Genomic DNA, 19,009 nt, shown 5'->3' with positions numbered 1-19,009 from the left:
CTAATGAAGTATTTTTTTTTGCCAGTTTCAGTCTGAGGCAATTCTTTAAATAAGTGATAAATATTTTCATACAAATTATTGCTGTCAACAAAAGTGAGTGTGTACTTTTGTGTGTAAAAAATTAAGGTGTGTCAATGAAAGTTCCATGTTGCCTTTTTATCCATATTTGATGTTCATCTAGACTTTTCCTCCCTTCAATTCCATTTGCTGTGATAATTAAACTGTACAATTTAGGTCAAATGAAATAAAATTCATAGGTCTGGTGTGGGCTACCATTTGATTTCCTACTTTTTCACAACTCCATCACTGTCTCTGCACTAATGACAAATGTTCTGACACAGTAACATCATTTACACATATTATTATTATTATTATTATTATTATTATTATTATTAATTCAGGAGAGACTGAGGACATGCTTGAAAATAAGATTTAAGATTTTGAGTTTGTAATCTACACATTGTTATGAATAAAGAGATTGTAATACAATGGGTTAATTTTATTTTAGGAAATGGGTCAACATTTAAACAACAAATTACATATTTACAGATGCATGAATTTACATGACTTTTACACATCGTTTTTTTGAAAGACAAGGTACAGCTCTCATGTCCTACTTTTGACAGCAAAGGACAGTTTTCTTTTAGTAAATTAAATGTGAAGTTAATATTGTCATCAAATAATCAAAGAGCAACATTGCCACTCACAAGGCTTTTCATGTATTTTCATAGTGATAATCAATTCTACATTTGTTTTAACTTACCTCTTAAAATTTTGCTAGGTCCTACGCCTTCATAAATATCTAACACATCCGTATAATATGAAACAAAGGATCCAAAGTTCATTTTAATTGATAGTCCTTCATTTACACTGAATTTAAAACAAAATTAAAGTTCTTAAGTTGTGATAAATCTCAATGAATTCTACAATTTGTTTGTATTTTCCATTCTTGTGATACAAAACATATAGTATAAGCCATCCTACAGATTTAACCACACAATACAGTACTATTAACTACTATCAAAACACTTAGGACTTTTTTTCATCTAGCACAATTTAATTCAGCATCTATTAAACAAATTGCTTCCAATATTATATCCTCCCCAGCCAAGTAACATTATTCTAAGAATAAAGCAATTTTAAGTATATCACTTAATTGAAATTATTCAGGATTTTTCTTGCATGGTTACCTCATATCTAGCCTATTTCTTATTTAAGTCTCAAGTTGCAATCTTTAATAGTGGATAGGAAGCCATTTTCTATGCTGAATAAAAATGTTCCACAATATTTGCATTCCATATGCAGAACATTGTAAAAACTGCTGATATGTTCAGGAAGTTACAGTATCTTTTGATATCCTGAGTATAGTCATTTATATTAATAACCTGAATTGGATCACAGGTTAAAAATAAATAAACTATATAGTATTTGTATAAGAGAAGCACAATTTACCACATTATATATTTCTACCATTAATAAACAAAAGTTCTGATTTCCCATTTTTTTTTTTTTTTTTTTTTTTTGGCCAACACTTTTTTTTTTTTTTTTTTTTTTTTTTTTTTTTTTTTTTTGGTATAGAGGACCTACCATCTGCTTTTGGTAAATGCTCTTAGTGGTGATGACTAAAATTTTATTTTTTTATGTAAAGCATTAAAAAATTGTCTTGTAATTGTTCATTTCTATGTCATTGGTTTGACATTTAATAAGTCTTTTATCCATGTTTTTGTAAATATACATGTCATGAAGACAAATGTTCAATTGAAGAGCTTTTTATGTGTATGGATGTCTTACCTGTGTGTTTTGTGTATGTCTGTGAATCACCTGTGAGCCTAGTGCCTGGGAACTGGAGTTAGAGATTGTTATGAGATGCCTTGTGCATTCTAAGACTCACACCCCGGTTTCTTGAAAAAATAGAAAATACTGAAGGAAATAAAAAAAAAAAAGAAAATGGAGGAGAGCAAGGCAAAGTTTGAGAATCTCTGCAAGCTTATGAAGGAGATCTTGGACAAGAAGGTTGAAAAAGTGACAGTCTCCAATAGGCATATTGTCACCCAGCTGCACTGTGACAAGCACCTATGGCTGGACAGCCAACATGGAATGGATCATGAAGGCCCAGTCATATTGAGACAACTCTACAATGGGCTACATGATGGCCAAGAGACACTTAAGAGATCAACCCTGACAACCCCATTGTGGAGACCCTGGGGCAGAAGGCTGAGGCAGACAAAAACATCAAAGCAGCTAAGGATCTGGTGGTACTGCTGTTTGAAACTGCTCTGCTCTCCTCTGGTTTCTCACTTGAGGATCCCCAAACTCACTCCAACTGCATCTACTGCAGGATTAAACTAGGCCTGGACATTGATGAAGATGAAGTCACTGCAGAAGAGCCCAGTGCTGCTGTTCCTGATGATATTCCCCACTGGAGGATGCTGGGGATTCTTCTCACGTGGAAGCAGTCAGTTTACTCCTGGGAAGCCCATTCCTTCTGTTTAGTGTCCCTGTGGCTCCCCAAACAGCCTTGAGTCCCCTGACCCACATGGCTCTCTGCTCATGTCTACAAGAATCTCTTCTATCCTCTCCTTGTGCCTTAAGTCAGGAAGATCCCCTCCCACGGGATAGTAGAGTTGGGTGTTGTATGTTGTATTTTTGTGTGTTTTGTTTTGTTCTGAAATTAAATGCATGCAAAGTAAAGGAAATGCAATTTTGTTTAAAAAAATGCTCTTGATTGCAGAGCCCCAATTTTCACTCAGGGTGTAATTACTTTCTAAGGTGCTACTATGGAAATTCTTTATAATTTTCGATGAATTTTAATGTTTCGTCTGCGTTGTGGAAGCTGTTAATTTGAGAATGGTTTCATTTACCCATTTGCTTGCATTACTTTTGCTATGTCACACCTATGAAATTATTGTCAAGACCAGTAAAAATACATGTGTGCTCTATTATTTCTGACAACTTTCATTCTTTGTGGTTTTGCATTTCCCATGACTGACTTTTTTTTCTGTAAAATTTTTGTTAGTACTTTGTTATAGATGACATAGAATCTGTAAACCATGAAAATGTAAACAATTTTCTTCACTAAATGTGTGTGGATTATGTTACCTATAATCTTTTTATATTAGTAATAATATTAGCCACATATTTACTGTCTTGTTTATCAGAAATCTGTGATTCAAAGTCAAATTTGTTGACTCATTTTGTATACATTAATATTTGTACACATTATTCGCTAATATTTGTATATATTATTTTGTGGTCATATATTAAACACTGTTAGGATAACTATCAGTAATAGTTTATAGCAAAAAGCTGGTGGCTGCATTGGCAAATATTAAATTTAATGGAGTTATTACTTTGCAGCAATAAATGTACAAGACTACAAAAGTTTGTAGATATGGCAGAAAATGTTTGCTCAGATTTGTTTGCTCACTGCAGAAATATGATACAGGCAAATGTGTAGTTGGAGTGTAGGAGCCCCAGCCCAGAATAAGAGGAGGAAGCATAGCTGATGGTGGTGGCTGCATATTTAATTTTCGTGCTGTTAGGGCAGTTCAGAGAAATGTTTAGTCGAAGATCTCCAACGAGTAGAAGAGCCTGAGGAGATCAAGACTCAGGACCTGCCCGCAGACAGCTGAGCTCCAGAACAGCCTCACAAGGGCTTTCCCACCTGTACCCACTGTGAGCCTGCCACACATTCCCACCGGTTATCTGGGCAGGGAACTTAGGGAGCTCTCAGAGCACAGATAGCATGTGCTCTCTGGGAATGTGTCCATTCTGGCCCAGATAGAGAGAGAGCCGAATTACCACCAGCAGGACTCAGGACCTGCCGGTCAAAGGCTGAGCACCCAGAACAGCCTTACAAGCACTCTTCTACCTGACTCACAGAGCCAGAACTGAGTCACTGCCATCAGAACTCACTGCCTGCATGCAAAGAGCTGAACACCCAGAAGCAATCTCCCTCCTGAGCCCACAGGCTCTCAGGCCAACAGGAGAGACAAGCTCCAGTCAGAGACAAGATCACCTATAATCACAGATAACAAGATGGGAATAGAAAAGCTCAAGAACCTAAGCAATGGAAACCAAGACAACTTGGCAATATCAGAACCCATTTTGCCGACCACAGCAAATAGTGGATTTCCCAACACACAATTTAGACTTAAAAATCATACTTCATGATGATGATGGAGATCTTCGAGAAACACATGAATAACACACTTAAATAGTTGCAGAAAAACCAGGAGAACACATATAAACAACTAGAAGTCCTTAAAGAGGAAACACAAAAATCACTCAAAGTATTAAAGGAAAACGCAACCAAACAGATAAAGAAATTGAGAGCAGAAATAGAAACAATGAAGAAATCACAAAAAGAGACAATGCCAGAGATAGAGAACCTAAAAGAGAAATCAGGAATCATATAGATGCAAGAATGACCTACAGACTACAAGAGATGGAAGAGAGGATCTCAGGGGCAGAAGACACCATAGAAAACCTTGACTCAACAGTTAGAGAAATTGCAAAAATCAAAAGGCTCCTAACCCAATATATCTAGGATATCTAAGACACAATGAGAAGACTAAACCTAACGGTAATAGGTGTAGAAGAGGGAAAAGATTCCCAATTAAAAGACACATCAATTATCTCCAACAAAATCATAGAAAGAAACTTCTCTAACCTTAAGAACAAGATGACCATGAACATACATGAAGCCTACAGAACTCCAAATAGATTGGACCAGAAAAGAAACTCTTCCTGAAACATAAAAGTTAAAATACCAAATGTTCAAAAACAAGAATACTAAAAGTAGTAAGGGAAAATGGACTAGTAACATATAAAGGCAGACCAATCATAATTATACCAGACTTCTCAACAGAGACTATGAAAGCTAGAAGATCCTGGACAGATATCATACAGACCCTAAGAGAACACAAATACCAGCAAGGTTACTATATCCAGCAAAAATCTCAATTACTATATATGGAGAGACTAAGATATTCCAGGAGAATTTGTCTACAAATTCAGTCCAACAAAGATAATCGATGGAAAAACTCAATACAAGAAGGAAAACTATACCCCAGGAAAAGCAAAAAAACAAAACAAAACAAAAGAACAAAACAAACAAAAAAAAAAAACCACACACACACAAACATGATTCTACCTCTAACAACAAAGGACTATTTTCAATTTTCTGAGGAACTGCCAGACTGATTTCCAGAGTGGTTGTATCAACTTACAACCACAACGGTGGAGGAGTGTTCTTCTTTCTCTGCATCCTTGCTAGCACCTTCTGTCATCTGAGTGTTTGATTTTAGCCATTCTGACTGGTGTGAGGTGGAATCTCAGGGTTGTTTTGATTTGCATTTTTCTGATGACTAGGGATGTTGAACACTTCCTTAGATGCAAAGAGGACATAGGCACCACAATGTTCATAGCAGCCCTATTTATAATAGCCAGAAACTGGAAAGAACACAGAAATCCTCCAGTTGATGAATAGATACAAAAAATTGTGGTATATTTACATAATGGAGTACTACTCAGCTATTAAAAACAATGACTTTATGAAATTCCTAAGAAAATGGATGCATCTAGAGAATATTATTCTGAGTGAGGTAACCTAGTCACAAAAGAGCAGACATAATATGCAGTCACTGATAATTGGATACTAGCCCTAAAAAGCTCTGAATATCCCAGAAACAACTCGAAGGCCATATGAAGTTCAAGAATAACAAAAGCCAAATAGTGAAAGCCTCAGTCCTTCTTAGGAAAAAAATAAGTGTGTAGCACCCTCTCAGAGTGTGGTACACCTAGACATTAAATCATTAATAATCCAAGAGCTAGGAATATATCCTTGTGGCAATTTTTGATATTCAAAGATCATCATGTTTAATCTATACATACCAAGAAAACTGACTGTTTTTATGTTCTGTTCTACATGTACTTTATGATTCCGGTAATGAGTGGGATTTCAATGCATGCTATCAAACTTCTAAAAGAATTGCCAAAATGCTTTTAAAAACTTTAAATAAATTTGTAAAAAAAAAGAAATCATCAAATTCTACTACAAAAGCCTATACTCAACAAAACTGAAAAATCTAGATGAAATGGACAAATTTATAGACAGATAGCAGGTACCATAGTTAAATCAAGATCATATAAATCATCTGAACAGTCCCCTAATACTTAAAGAAATAAAAGCAGACATCAAAAGCTTACCAAGCCAAAAAAAAAAAAAAAAAAAAAAAAAAAGTGTCAGGACCAGATGGGTTTCAGTGCAGAATTCTATCAGACCTTCATATAAAACCTAATACCAATACTCTCCAAACTATTTCACAAAATAGAAACAGAAGTATTACCACCTACCTCATTCATTGAAGCCACAATTATGATTATACTGAAACAACACAAAGATGCTACAAAGAAAGAGAACTTCAAACCAATTTCCCTCAAGAAAATTGATGCAAAAATACTCAATAAACTTCTTGGAAACCCAATTCAAGAACACATCAAAACAGTCATTTTTCATAATCAAGTAGGATTCATCCCAGGGATGCAGGGATGGCACAAAATACAGAAATTCATCAACGTAATCCACCATATAAAAAAACTCAAAGAAAAATAAAACATGATCATCTCTTTACATGCTCAGAAAGGATTTGACAAAATCAACACCCTTTCACGTTAAAAGTCTTGGAAGGATCAGAAATCCAAGTCCCATACCTAAACATAATAAAAGCAATATATAGCAATCTAGTAGCCAACATCAAACTAAATGGTGAGAAACATGAAGCGATCCAACTAAAATCAGGAATTAGACAATGCTGACCACTCTCCCCCTACCTATTAAATATAGTACTGGAAGTCTTTACCGAAGCAATTAGATTACCAAAAGAAGTGAAATATCTTTTCACTATTTGCTGATGATATGATAATGTACATAAGTGACCCCAAAAATTCCACCAGAAAACTCCTACACCTGATAAACAACTTCAGCAAATTGTCTGGATATAAAATTTACTCAAACAAATCAGTATCTTTCCTCTACTCAGGAAAGAAATTAGGGGAAAGTCACCCTTCATAATAGTCACAGGCAATACAAAATACCTTGGAGTGACTCTAACTAAGCAAGTGAAAGATCTGTATGACAAGAACTTCAAAACTCTGAAGAAGGAAATTGAAGAAGATCTCAGAAGATGGAAAGGTCTCCCATGCTCATGAATTGGCAGGATCAAGATTGTAAAAATAGCCATCTAGCCAAAAGTAATCTACAGATTCAATGCAATCTCCATCAAAATTCTAACTCAATTCTTCACAGATTAAAAAAAAAGCAATTTGCAAATCCATTTGAAATAACAAAAAACCTAGAAAATCAAAATCTATTCTCACCAAAAGATTCACCATCCCTGACCTCAAGCTATATTATAGATCAATTGTTAAAAAAAAAAAAAAAAAAAAAAAAAAAAAAAAACACATGGTATTGGTACAGAGATGGGCAGGGAGATCAATGAAACAGAAGTAAAGACCCAGAAATGAACACACACACCTATGGTCACTTGACCTTTGACAAAGGAGCTAAAAACATTCAGTGGAAAAAAGACATTCTGTTCAGTAAATGGTGCTGGTTCAACTAGCAGTCAGCATGCAGAAGAAGGTAAATTGATCCTTTCTTATCTCCTTATACAAACCTCAAGTGCAAGTGGGTCAAAGACCTCCAAATAAAACCAGGTACACTGAAACTAATAGAAGAGAAAGTGGGGAAGAGCTTAGAACACATAGGCACAGGGGAAAATTTCAATGGCCTGTGCTCTAAGATCAAGAATCAACAATTGGGACCTATTGAAATTGCAAAGTTTCTGTAAGTCTAAGGACAAGAACAGTGTCAAGAAGACAAAAAAAAAAAGCCAATAGATTGTGAAAGGATCTTGACAAATCCTACATCTGATAGAGTGCTAATATTAAATATATGCAAAACTCAAGAAATTAGACTCCAGAGAATCAAACAATCCCATTAAAAATGTGGTACAGAACTAAATACAGAATTCTCAATGAGGAATATCAAATGTCTGAGAAGCACCTTAAGAAATGTTCAACATCCTTAGTTATAAGAGAAATGCAAATCAAAACAACCCTGAGATTCCACCTCCTACTTGTCAGAATAGTTAAGATCAAAAACTCAGATGACAGCAGAGACTGGCCAGGATGCAGAAAAAGAGGAATATTTTTCCACTGTTGTTGGGGTTGTAAGCTGGTAAACCACTCTGGAAATCAATTTGACATTCCCTCAGAAAATTGGACATAGAACTACCTGAAGAACCAGCTGTTCCACTCCTGGGCATATACCCCCAAAGTGCTCCAACCTATCACAAGGACACACACTTCACCATGTTGATAGCAGCCTTATTGATAATAGCCAGAAGCTAGAAAGGACTTGATGTCCTTCAGCAAAAGTATGGATATAGAAACTGTGCTACATTTACACAATGGAGCACTACTCAGCAATTAGAAACACTTACTATGAAATTCCTAGGCAAATGGATAGAACTAGAGACTATCATCCCAGTCACAAAAGAACACATGTTATGCAGTCACTGATAAGCAGATATTAGCCCCAGAAAGCTCTGAATACCCAAGAATCAATTCACAGACCTTAAGAAGCTCAAAAAGAAGGAAGGCTAGAATGTGGATGCCTCAGTTCTTCATATAATGGAGAACAAAACACTCGTGGAAGGAAATATTGGGACAAATAGAGGAGCAGGTATTGAAGAAAAGATCATTTAAAGACAGCCTCACCTCAGGATCCATCCCATATACAGCTACCAAACCCAAGCACTATTGCTGTTGCCAGAAAGTACTTACTGGGAGGAAGTAGATTAGAGGCCTCCACAGGGCCTCTGTGGAGTAGTAGAAGAGTGTACTGGGAGGGGAATAACATCTTGAGTGTTAAATTAAAATAAAATAAAATAGAATAAAATAAAAGTAAAAGGCCACTGGGGAAGCTAGAGCCAATGCTAAAGAACACGTGCACGCGCGTGTGCGCACACGCACACACACACACACACAAAGAAAATTAAAAAAAAGAAAGAAAAAAAAGAAGAGATAGTAAGAAAAAACTCTGCTCATTTAATTGCAGTCTTGGTGTCTGAAGACAAACAAAATAGTGAATTGTTTATCTGGCATAGGTTTAACATTATAATTCCCATGAACATAAGAGTTGCATGCTTCTCATCAGAGAAGCTGTTTCCCCATTGACTTCTGCCCTTTTGAGAATAAACTAGGGAGTAGAGAAGAAGAACACTCCCACTTGGTTCTTTGCTACCTTTTGAAACAGAAGCACTAATCCCCAATAAGCAGAAAAACGGTACATGTAAGCGCAGAGAATAACCTCTCTCCAGTTTAAACCTCTCCTTGGTTACTCAATACAGGGTGGTCAACCTTGCACAATACAAAAAACAAAAATGAACTCAGCAGTTGTATTTAAATATTTGTGCATCTTTCTACGTATATATGTAACAATAATGATCATAAAATAGTTGTGAATTTGAGGTGGAAGAGATTTGTTCACATTTATGTGAACATCTTAAATCTGTAGAAGCTATGAATGAAAACATATGACCTATCTTTTCTGTCCACATTAAAAAACACTGGCAAGATGCTAAATGTGGTTATACATTTCAAAGTGGTTAAACTTTAGTGTTCTGTGTATTTTACTGGCACATCGAACATTTTATCTCTAATTACTCTGTCCTCTAAACATGTATAAAATTCACTGTATTTTCCCATACTTTGATCCATGGGGGTGGGAGAAACCATGCTATGTGGTAAATTCATCTCTAGTACAGCAAATGATTTTAAAAGTAGAAAAGTTAAATGGTTTATTTGACTAATTAAACTAAGTCTGATCATTACATCTTCAGTTTGTTTAGAGGAGATAGCTTAGATCACAGTATACCATTCCCATTTCTTAGATTCAAGGCCTTTCTTGGTACAGAGTGATTTTTAAGGTTGTGGTTGAAAGAGGAACTTGAAACAGTGGTTGTTAATGAAAACTAAAATTACTTTAAAAATGCTATAGAAAAGGGAAATGTCATGTTGGAAGATTTTCAGACTCAAGAGCTGGACATAGACAATGGTCTCTTACCGGATGATCCAGCGGCAAACAACACCTGATTCATCTGGCCTTGGATAATGATGAGCTTGGAAAACCCCAGAATCTTCAGTCAACAGAAATCTTCCATCACAAGCTGTGGCTGCATGAATATATCAGGTAATATTAGCTCTACGTAATCTTTGTATTCAAGGGATTAATTAACTCACTCAATGGTTCATAAATAATATTCACAGCAGTCCTTCTTTCTAGAGGCCTCTCTGTGAAATTCCCCTTGATAATGTACATCAAGCAAGCAAAAGAAAATTAAATTCTCCCATCTTTTGCAAGGTTCTTGAACACTAATACCGGTTATGTCTTTAGTGTCCTGAAAACAAGAAAGGGTGACATTAAAAGTTGGGAAAACAAAACGCTGTAAATATTTGCCAGGACTATTTTCTAGTGAAATTGAGCTGTTCTTCAGATTTATTCTGACATATTTCTAGAGAAAAGTACTCAACAGATTCATGCTATAAAATCTGATTTGTAATTTTACTTAAATTTTATGTTTGTTGAAGCCCTTGGCTGGTCTTCCAGGAACAAATGGCATTTCTGTACTTTATTAGATGCCATGCAATCATATGGAGTTCATGTGACTGAGGTACTCATTGACTATTTCTAGAAGCTAAATATCTTCTTGCCTGTGAACAGTTCAGGGAAGAACCAAGTAAGAGAGGGATACAGGACCCTGGCACCCCTATGCTTAAGTATGGCTAAATTATGAGGCCTAGTATCATCTTATGTGGTTAGGATCTTGTGTCTTGGTATCTAGCCTGTCTAATTTTCTATGAATATTTGCATTTTTATTGCCAGTGAAAAATCTGCTTCTTAGTCTGATGTAAATGGACCCTGCTAGATCCTGAATGTAAACAAAAAAAAAACAGAATATCCATGATGGCATTTAAAATTACAACAGTATCAAACAGTTTGCAATAACTGTGGTCAAAATGCCAAAAATGTCATGTCAAAAAACACCTGGGTAGATGGAATCATTATTTTTCCCAAGGTGTGTTTTGAATGAGGCAGTTTTGCAGTTGATGTTAAAGCAAGATAGGTTCTCAGGATTCAAAAAGCATTGAAGATATATCTTAACTATGAATAAGAAGAGTGCTTATGATTGTGCTTTTTTGTGACCTTCTGAGAGCCTCCTAGATGAACACTACAGCAAATCCTGAGTGGGACACAAGTCAATCTGCAAACAACAGTAGCCATTCTTTTAGCCACAGACATGTTGCCTGCATTCACAAAATAGTTCCAGTGACATGAGCTTGGGGCTGACCAAGAGCTCCCTCTGCTGGCTCAATATCAACCAGTCCTGTCTTTCTTCAGGTGTCCGATTTTGTAGGCTATAGGAATTAAACATCTATTCGGACACAGCAACTGATACTGTGTGCACACTTTTGAGTTACGAGAACACTTGCCAACTTTGAAACAGCCCTGTACCTTGGCCCAAGAGCTGTGAATCTGCATCATTTCTCCACATAGGTCAGCTAAAAAGTAAACTTTCTTGCTGATCCAATACTAATCAGAGAAACACAACTTAAGGAAATCTTATTTTAGCTATAGTCAGCTATAAGTTGAACAAACCTAAATAACCAAATGCTAAATACAGAAACTTGGTACCGAAGCAATCATTAATAGGGCTCTATTAATAACACAAACTAGAATCAGAGCCTGCAGCTGGGGTAAAAATCAATACATAAGCAAGAGATCAAAGGTCGGTGTCTCACAGAGAAAACTCTTAAGTTAGTTTACACATTTTTCTCTGATTATGGATTGATGCACGGGGCTTGGGGATGCCATCCTGCTGCTAACATTGGAGCTGGTGCTGAAGGGCTGTCGAGGGCTCTGGGCTCACCACCACCACTGATTAAAATGAAGAAGACCACCTGTGCCCGGGAACACCTGCTGTTGAAGCTAGTTTGTTTGATTGATTTTTCTCCCACCTTGTCCAAACAATGATTGGAAACTATCTTTCAGAAATAAATGCAATGCTAAATTTATCATGCATATAGGGGAAGAGAGAATGTAAGCACACAAAAACTTAAGAGTCACTTGAAAGCTGGATGACCTTACAGTTAAATAAATATAAAGTCACTGAAAAGGAACTGGGCAGATCCTCGTGTGATTAATGCAAAGGGAACCATTTAATTTAGATACTGAGACTCATCCTGTGACCTGGAAAAATAAGTAAATTTATAACTCTAAATTTTATTTATTTTTTGCTATGGGTTGTTATCAACTTATTTTGAAAACAGAGAATTCTATAACTAAGCAAACTTGGTTTGGACCAAGCAATAAGTGAGATGCATTTGAAAATTTATTTGATTTGCGTAGTGTTGTTACATTACTTCCTACATTTAAAGTTATCAATCATTTGTACATAGGTTTAAAGCTGTGTGTCTAATTTTGATATGGATTATCGTTTTTATTTTTGGTTGTGAACCTAGCCTTTATCGGCTGAGCCATCTCTCCAGCCCAGTATTATCATTTTTAAAATGGAAACCAGCATTACCAGTCTTTCCTCTTGATGGCACACTTGGATCACATTCTCTTGAAAAAGGTTTTGGAAAATGGCAGGAATAAAAACATCAAACATTCACCCTCCTCCTCTTAGAGTAACAGAGTTATATAAAATAGATTTAAAATATTTCATAGACTGCATTTTTTCCCAATATGTGACAACTGCATTTCAAAGTACCTAGTTTAATTCTATATGTTTGAAATTTTTCCAAGAACATCTGATTTGGGAATTTTTAGTTGAAAAAAAAAAGTTAAGTGTACCTGCTGTTTTGAGTTGTTGCTGAGGAACAGACCTGTTACCTGTCTTATGAAGCATTGACCTAGTAGCGAGGCGATTTTTCTAAATTAGTTTCTTATTTAAATCTTATCTTTAACTAATGTCAAAGAATATGAGAACACAGTAGTCACAGACAAGTAAACTGCAGACTTAAAACACCCCAGAAGTTGTGTTCACAAGCAATTTTATAAGAGTTATAGAGTTGACTAGTATTACCCATGTCGGCTACCCCAGCACCCAGGAGCCTTTGCCAGGGGTATCCTAATGTGAGCTCGAGGACAGACCTCCTTTCAAACAGGCAGAAATTTTAAAAAGTTATCATGGCTCACACCAAAACAGTCTTAATTCAGGATTCTTATTAGGGTTTTAAAAATAAATTATAGGTTAGAATTAAGTCAATGACACTTGGCATTACTTACACCCTGAATTTACACTTACATGATGATAGAATGCTCCTGGAAGTACATTATTTGACAGGGTTCTTTCTGGTAAGCTTTTGTGAATGCAACCAAACTATGATAAAATATAAATGGAGAGATTCCACTTCGATAGTCTAGATTAATGTTTGCTGTAGTCTATGTGTGTTTACTGATGAAGCAATTCAAATAAGAACCTACAGAACCAGTAACAAAATGGTGGGTTTAGTTCTGAAGACCTTAATTTGTTACTCACAACTGTACTATGTATAGAACTGAAAGAGGCAAATCAAAGCAATGAAAAAATGGTGAATAACACTCATTGATTTGATTCTTTGAGAAACAGGTAAGGGAAATGATAGCATGCGAATGTGAAAATATTATAAAAATGTATTATTAGTGCTTTCACCTAAGAATCAGGGTCGCATAATACAATGTGACATGAAGAAAAGGGACATTCCCTGCCTACCTGAATGGTGTAGAATTCCATACAGTGTTTTCAAATGGGATTATGTAAAATTAATTGCACCTGGTACTATGAAATTAAGGTTAAAATAATATAATTTAGATTTTGGATTAAGTTATGCACTTGGTTATTGGGAAAAAAATCAGTGCTTTCAGCTAGCTGAGATGTAATGTGTGTTCATGAGTATGTGCATGTATGTGTGCTTGCATGTGTGTTTGCAGTGTGTGTGTGTGTGTGTGTGTGTGTGTGTGTGTGTGTGTGTGTGTGTGTGCTCATGTGGTCAGGGAGTAGAAAAGATAAAGGGTGAAAACATGTGAGTGGCCTTACCACAAAGCCCGGTGTCTTCATCTGAACCATCTGGACAGTTCACTTCTCCATCACAAAACAAATCAGTTGCTACACAGTTCCACGCATTAGCACAGGGCCGTGAACCAGGTTGGCACTCTAATGAGACATTGCCTTAAAAGACAGATTCAAAGTATAAGCGTTGGAAAGGTAAATTTCTTTAAAATTAAGAAAGATTCGCAATACACAATGTTCACAATTGGCAGAATGTTTTTATATGTTTTTACTCACTTTAGCTTCATAATAGATTGAAATACTTTAATTTTGCAAAAAGAAATGTTTGTTTTGATGAATCAATCATTTCTAAAAATTTAAACTTTAAGTTCTATGAAAGAAATATATTTTACTAACGTTAACTGTTAATGTTGATGCTGTTCATTTTATTTCTGTCAACAAATAATTTAATCAATTAATCTTTATGTGGATTTGAGTGAAAACACTCCCCCCCCAAAAAAAAGATAAGGTCATATATATGAATACTTGATCTTCTGTTGTTGGAACTCCTTCAAAAGGATTAGAAAGTATGACATTGCTGGAGAGGATGTGACACAAGGGGCCAGTTTTGACATTTCAAAAGCTATTCCAGTTAGTACTCTCTGCTTCTCTCTCTCTCTCTCTCTCTCTCTCTCTCTCTCTCTCTCTCTCTCTCTCTCTCTTTCCCACACTTGAAGATCAGGATGTAAACTCTCAGTTTCTGCTCTGGTGCTATGCCTTCTGTAATGATCTCCCTTGGTCATGGTGTCATTTCACAACAATAGAAAAGTATCCAAGTACCTAAAATTATAACTTGAACAAGGTTGAGATATATGATATGATTATTGGATTTATTATAGCATGTAGTAGAAACTTCATGTACTCTGAATATTATTATTTGAAAGCACAGGCTTTGGGTGTAGAACAGGCGATCAGATGATCTGCCACCAGGAACAGCAAAGATCGGGGACACAGGCATGGTGAGAAGGCTTTCCAGGTAGCTGGGGAGCAAAGAAATCTCTGCTAAGCACACTGAAAGTGCGCCCCCCCCTTCCCGCTTGGTTCAGGAAACAAGGAACCCTGCATTGGGCTGTCTGTTCTCAGCCAGCGACCTTTGGGTTCCGAGCAGGTGCTCAGGACATCTGCCACAAAAAACACTCAGAGATCCAGGGACACAGACCAGGTACAAGGGAAAGGTCAGAATCAATCACTGACAACAAGATGGCAAGAGGAAAGCAAAGGAACATACCCCAGGGAAAACAAGACAACCTGGCAACACCAGAACCCAGCTCTTGATCATAGTAAACAGCAGAATGCCAAATACTCCAGAAAAAGAAGACTCAGACCTGAAATCATACCTCAAGATGATGATAGAGATCATTAAACAAGAACAGGATGAAAAGCATACAGAACTAGCTTTTAAAGAGGAAACAAGAAAAACACTCAAAGAACTCAAAGAACTAGAGGGAAACAAAAGCAATGAGATGAAAGAATGGAAGAAGGAATTTAAAAAGGAAATGGACACAATAAAGAAAACACTAAAAGAGACAAACCTAGAGGTAGAAAACCAAAAAAGAAATCAGGAGTCACAGATGCAAGCATTTCCAACAGACTACAAGAGATGGAAGAGAGAATCTCGGGACCCGAAGACCACATTGAAAACAGTCAGAGAAGATGCAAAAACCAAAAAGCTCCTAATTCAAAATGTCCAAGAGATCCAGGACACAATGAGAAGACCAAACCTAAGGATAATAGGAATAAAAGGGGGCGAAGAATATAAACTAAGAGGCACAGTAAATATCTTCAACAAAATCATAGAAGAAAACTTCTCTACCCATAAGAATGAGATGACCATGAGCATAAAACAAGCCTACAGAACTCCAAATAGGTGGGACCAGAAAAGAAATTTCTCCCGACACATAATAGTCAAAATGCCAAGAGCTCAAAGCAAAGAAAGAACACTAAAAGCAGTAAGGGAAAAAGGTCATGTAACATATAAAGGCAGACCAATCAGAATCACACCCGATTTCTCAAAAGAGACAATGAAAACTAGAAGGGCCTGGACAGACATCATGCAGACCCTAAAAGAGCACAAGCGCCAGACCAAGCTGCTATACCCAGCAAAACTCTCAATCACCAGAGATGGAGAGACCAAGATATTCCAGGACAAAACTAAATTTATACAATATCTGACCACAAACCCAGCACTACAACCAATTATAGGAGGAAAACCCAATACAATGAGGGGAACTACATCCTAGTAAAAACAAGAAAACGCTTAAGCAAGAAAACCAAATGAAGAAAGACACACAGGCATAATTCAACCTCCAAAAGCAAAAATAGCAGGAAACAGCAACCACTATTCCTTGATACCTGTTAACATAAATGGACTCAATTCCCCAATAAAAATATAGGCTATCAGACTGGATACATAAACAAAACCCAGCATTTTGCTGCCTACAGGAAACTCATCTCATAGACCATGACCTGCACTATCTCAGAGTAAAAGGTTGGGAAAAAAACTTCCAAGAAAACGGCCCTGAAAGCAAACTGGAGTGGCCATTCTAATGTCAAATAAAGTATATATTTAACCAAAAGTTATCAAAAAAGATAAGGAAGGACACTTTTTACTCATTACAGAGGAAATCTGTCAGGAGGAAGTCTCAATCCTTAACATATATGCTCCAAATACTAAAGCACCCCTATTTATAAATGAAACCCTACTAAAGCTCAAAAACTACATTGCACCCCACACAATAATAGTGTGAGATCTCAATACCCCACTCTCACCAATGGACAGATCATAGAAACAGAAACTGAACAAGGACAGTGTAAAACTAGCAGAGGTTATGAACGAACTTGAATTAATAGATATATACAAAACATATCATCCTAAAGTGAAAGAATACACCTACTTCCCAGCACCCCATGGTACCTTCTCGAAAATTGACCAAATAATTGGTCACAAACTAGGCCTTAATAGATATAAGAAGCTAGAAATACTCCCATGCATTCTTTCAGATCACCATGATCTAAGGCTGGTCTTTACAACAACAAAGACAACAAAAAGCTCATATACACCTGGAAACTAAACAATACTCTTTTAAATGATAGCGTGGTCAAAGAAGAAATAAAGAAAGAGATTGAGGATTTTCTAGAATTCAATGTAAATAAAAACTCCATATACCCAAACCTGTGGGATGCAATGAGAGCAGTACTGAGAGGAAAACTCATAGCTCTGAGTGCTCCCAAAAAGAAACTAGCAACTTGACAGCACAGTTGAAAGCTCTAGAACAAAAGGAAGCAGATACACCCAAGAGGAGTAGGTGGGAGGAAATAATCAAACTTAGGGCAGAAAAAGACCAAATAGAAATAAAAACAATGATTCAAAGAATCAACAAAACCAAGAGCTGGTTCTTTGAGAAAATTAAAAACATTGATAAACCCTTAGCCAGACCAACTAGAGGGCAAAGAGAGAGTATACAAATTAACAAAATCAGAAATGAAAGTGGATACATAATAACTGAAACTGAGGAAATTCAAGAAATCATCACATTCTACTACAAAAGCCTATACTCAACAAAGCTGGAAAATCTCGAAGAAATGGATGGATTCCTAGACAGATACCAGATACGAAAGTTAAGCCAGAACCAGGTAAACCATCTACATAATCCCATAACACCGAAAGAAATAGAAGCAGTCATCAAAATCCTCCCAAACAAAAAAGCCCAGGTCCAGATGGATTCAGTGCAAAATTTTATCAGACATTCATTGATGACCTAATACTAGTACTCTACAAACTATTCCACAAAATAGAATCAGATGGAATACTACCTAAGTTATTTTTTGAGGCTACAATAACCCTAACTCCTAAACCACACAAAGACCCTACAAGGAAAGAGAACTTCAGACCAATCTCACTTATGAACATTGATGCAAAAATACTCAACAAAATCCTTGCAAACCAAATCCAAGAACACATCAAAACGATCATTCACCATGACCAAGTAGGATTCATCCCTGGAATGCAGAGATTGTTTAATATGCAGAAATCCATTCATGTATTCCACCATATAAACAAATTCAAAGAAAAAACCACATGGTCATCTCACTAGATGCTGAGACAGCATTTGACAAAATCCAATACCCCTTCATGTTAAAAGTCTTGGAAAGAATAGGAATCTAAGGCCCATACCTAAACATTACAAAAGCAATATACAGCAAACCAACAGCCAACATCAAACTTAATGGTGGGAAAGTTGAAGCAATCCCACTAAAATCAGGGACTAGACAAGGCTGCCCACTCTCCCCCTCCCTTTTCAACATGGTACTGGAAGTTCTCTCCTGAGCAATTAGACAGCAAAAGGAAATCAAAGGGATACAAATTGGAAAGGAAAAAGTAAAATCATCACTATTTGCAGATGACATGATGCTGTACTTAAGTGACCCCACAAATTCTACCAGAGAATTCTTACAGTTGATAACAATTTCAGCAAAGTGGCTAGATATAAAATTAACTCACACAAATAAGTAGCCTTCCTCTTTTCACAGGACAAACGTGGATAAAAAAAAAAAAAAAAAAAAAAAAGAAAAGTTACCCTTCACAATAGTCACAAAAACTATGAAATACCTTGGTGTGACTCTAACTAAGCAAATGAAGGACCTGTATGACAAGAACTTCAAACCTCTAAAGAAGGAAATTGAGGAAGATCTCAGAAATGGAAATATCTCCCATGCTCATGGATTGTAAGGATCAACATTGTAAAAATGGCCATCTTACCAAAAGCAACCTACAGAGTCAATGCAATCCCCAGCAAAATACCAACCCAATTCATCATTGAGTTGGAAAGAGCAATGTGCAATTTCATCCG

General features: G+C 36.3%; 1 protein-coding gene across 1 annotated transcript in view; it reads right to left on the bottom strand.

Moving 5' to 3' along the window:
* The window catches only part of TMPRSS15 (transmembrane serine protease 15), a gene marked incomplete at both ends in the record, with an annotated part of 120,485 nt that overhangs the window by 68,083 nt on the left and 33,393 nt on the right, over positions 1-19,009 (bottom strand). The window contains 3 exons of the mRNA XM_080919410.1: positions 764-870; positions 10,133-10,241; positions 14,148-14,279. Coding sequence (XP_080775536.1) covers positions 764-870; positions 10,133-10,241; positions 14,148-14,279 — 348 coding nt within the window. The remainder of the gene's footprint in view (positions 1-763; positions 871-10,132; positions 10,242-14,147; positions 14,280-19,009) is intronic.

This window comes from Micromys minutus, assembly GCF_963924665.1.
Source record: "Micromys minutus genome assembly, chromosome: 7".
Lineage (NCBI taxonomy): Eukaryota > Metazoa > Chordata > Mammalia > Rodentia > Muridae > Micromys > Micromys minutus.
Note: the sequence above shows the minus strand (reverse complement) of the source record. Positions and strands in the feature narration are given on the sequence as shown.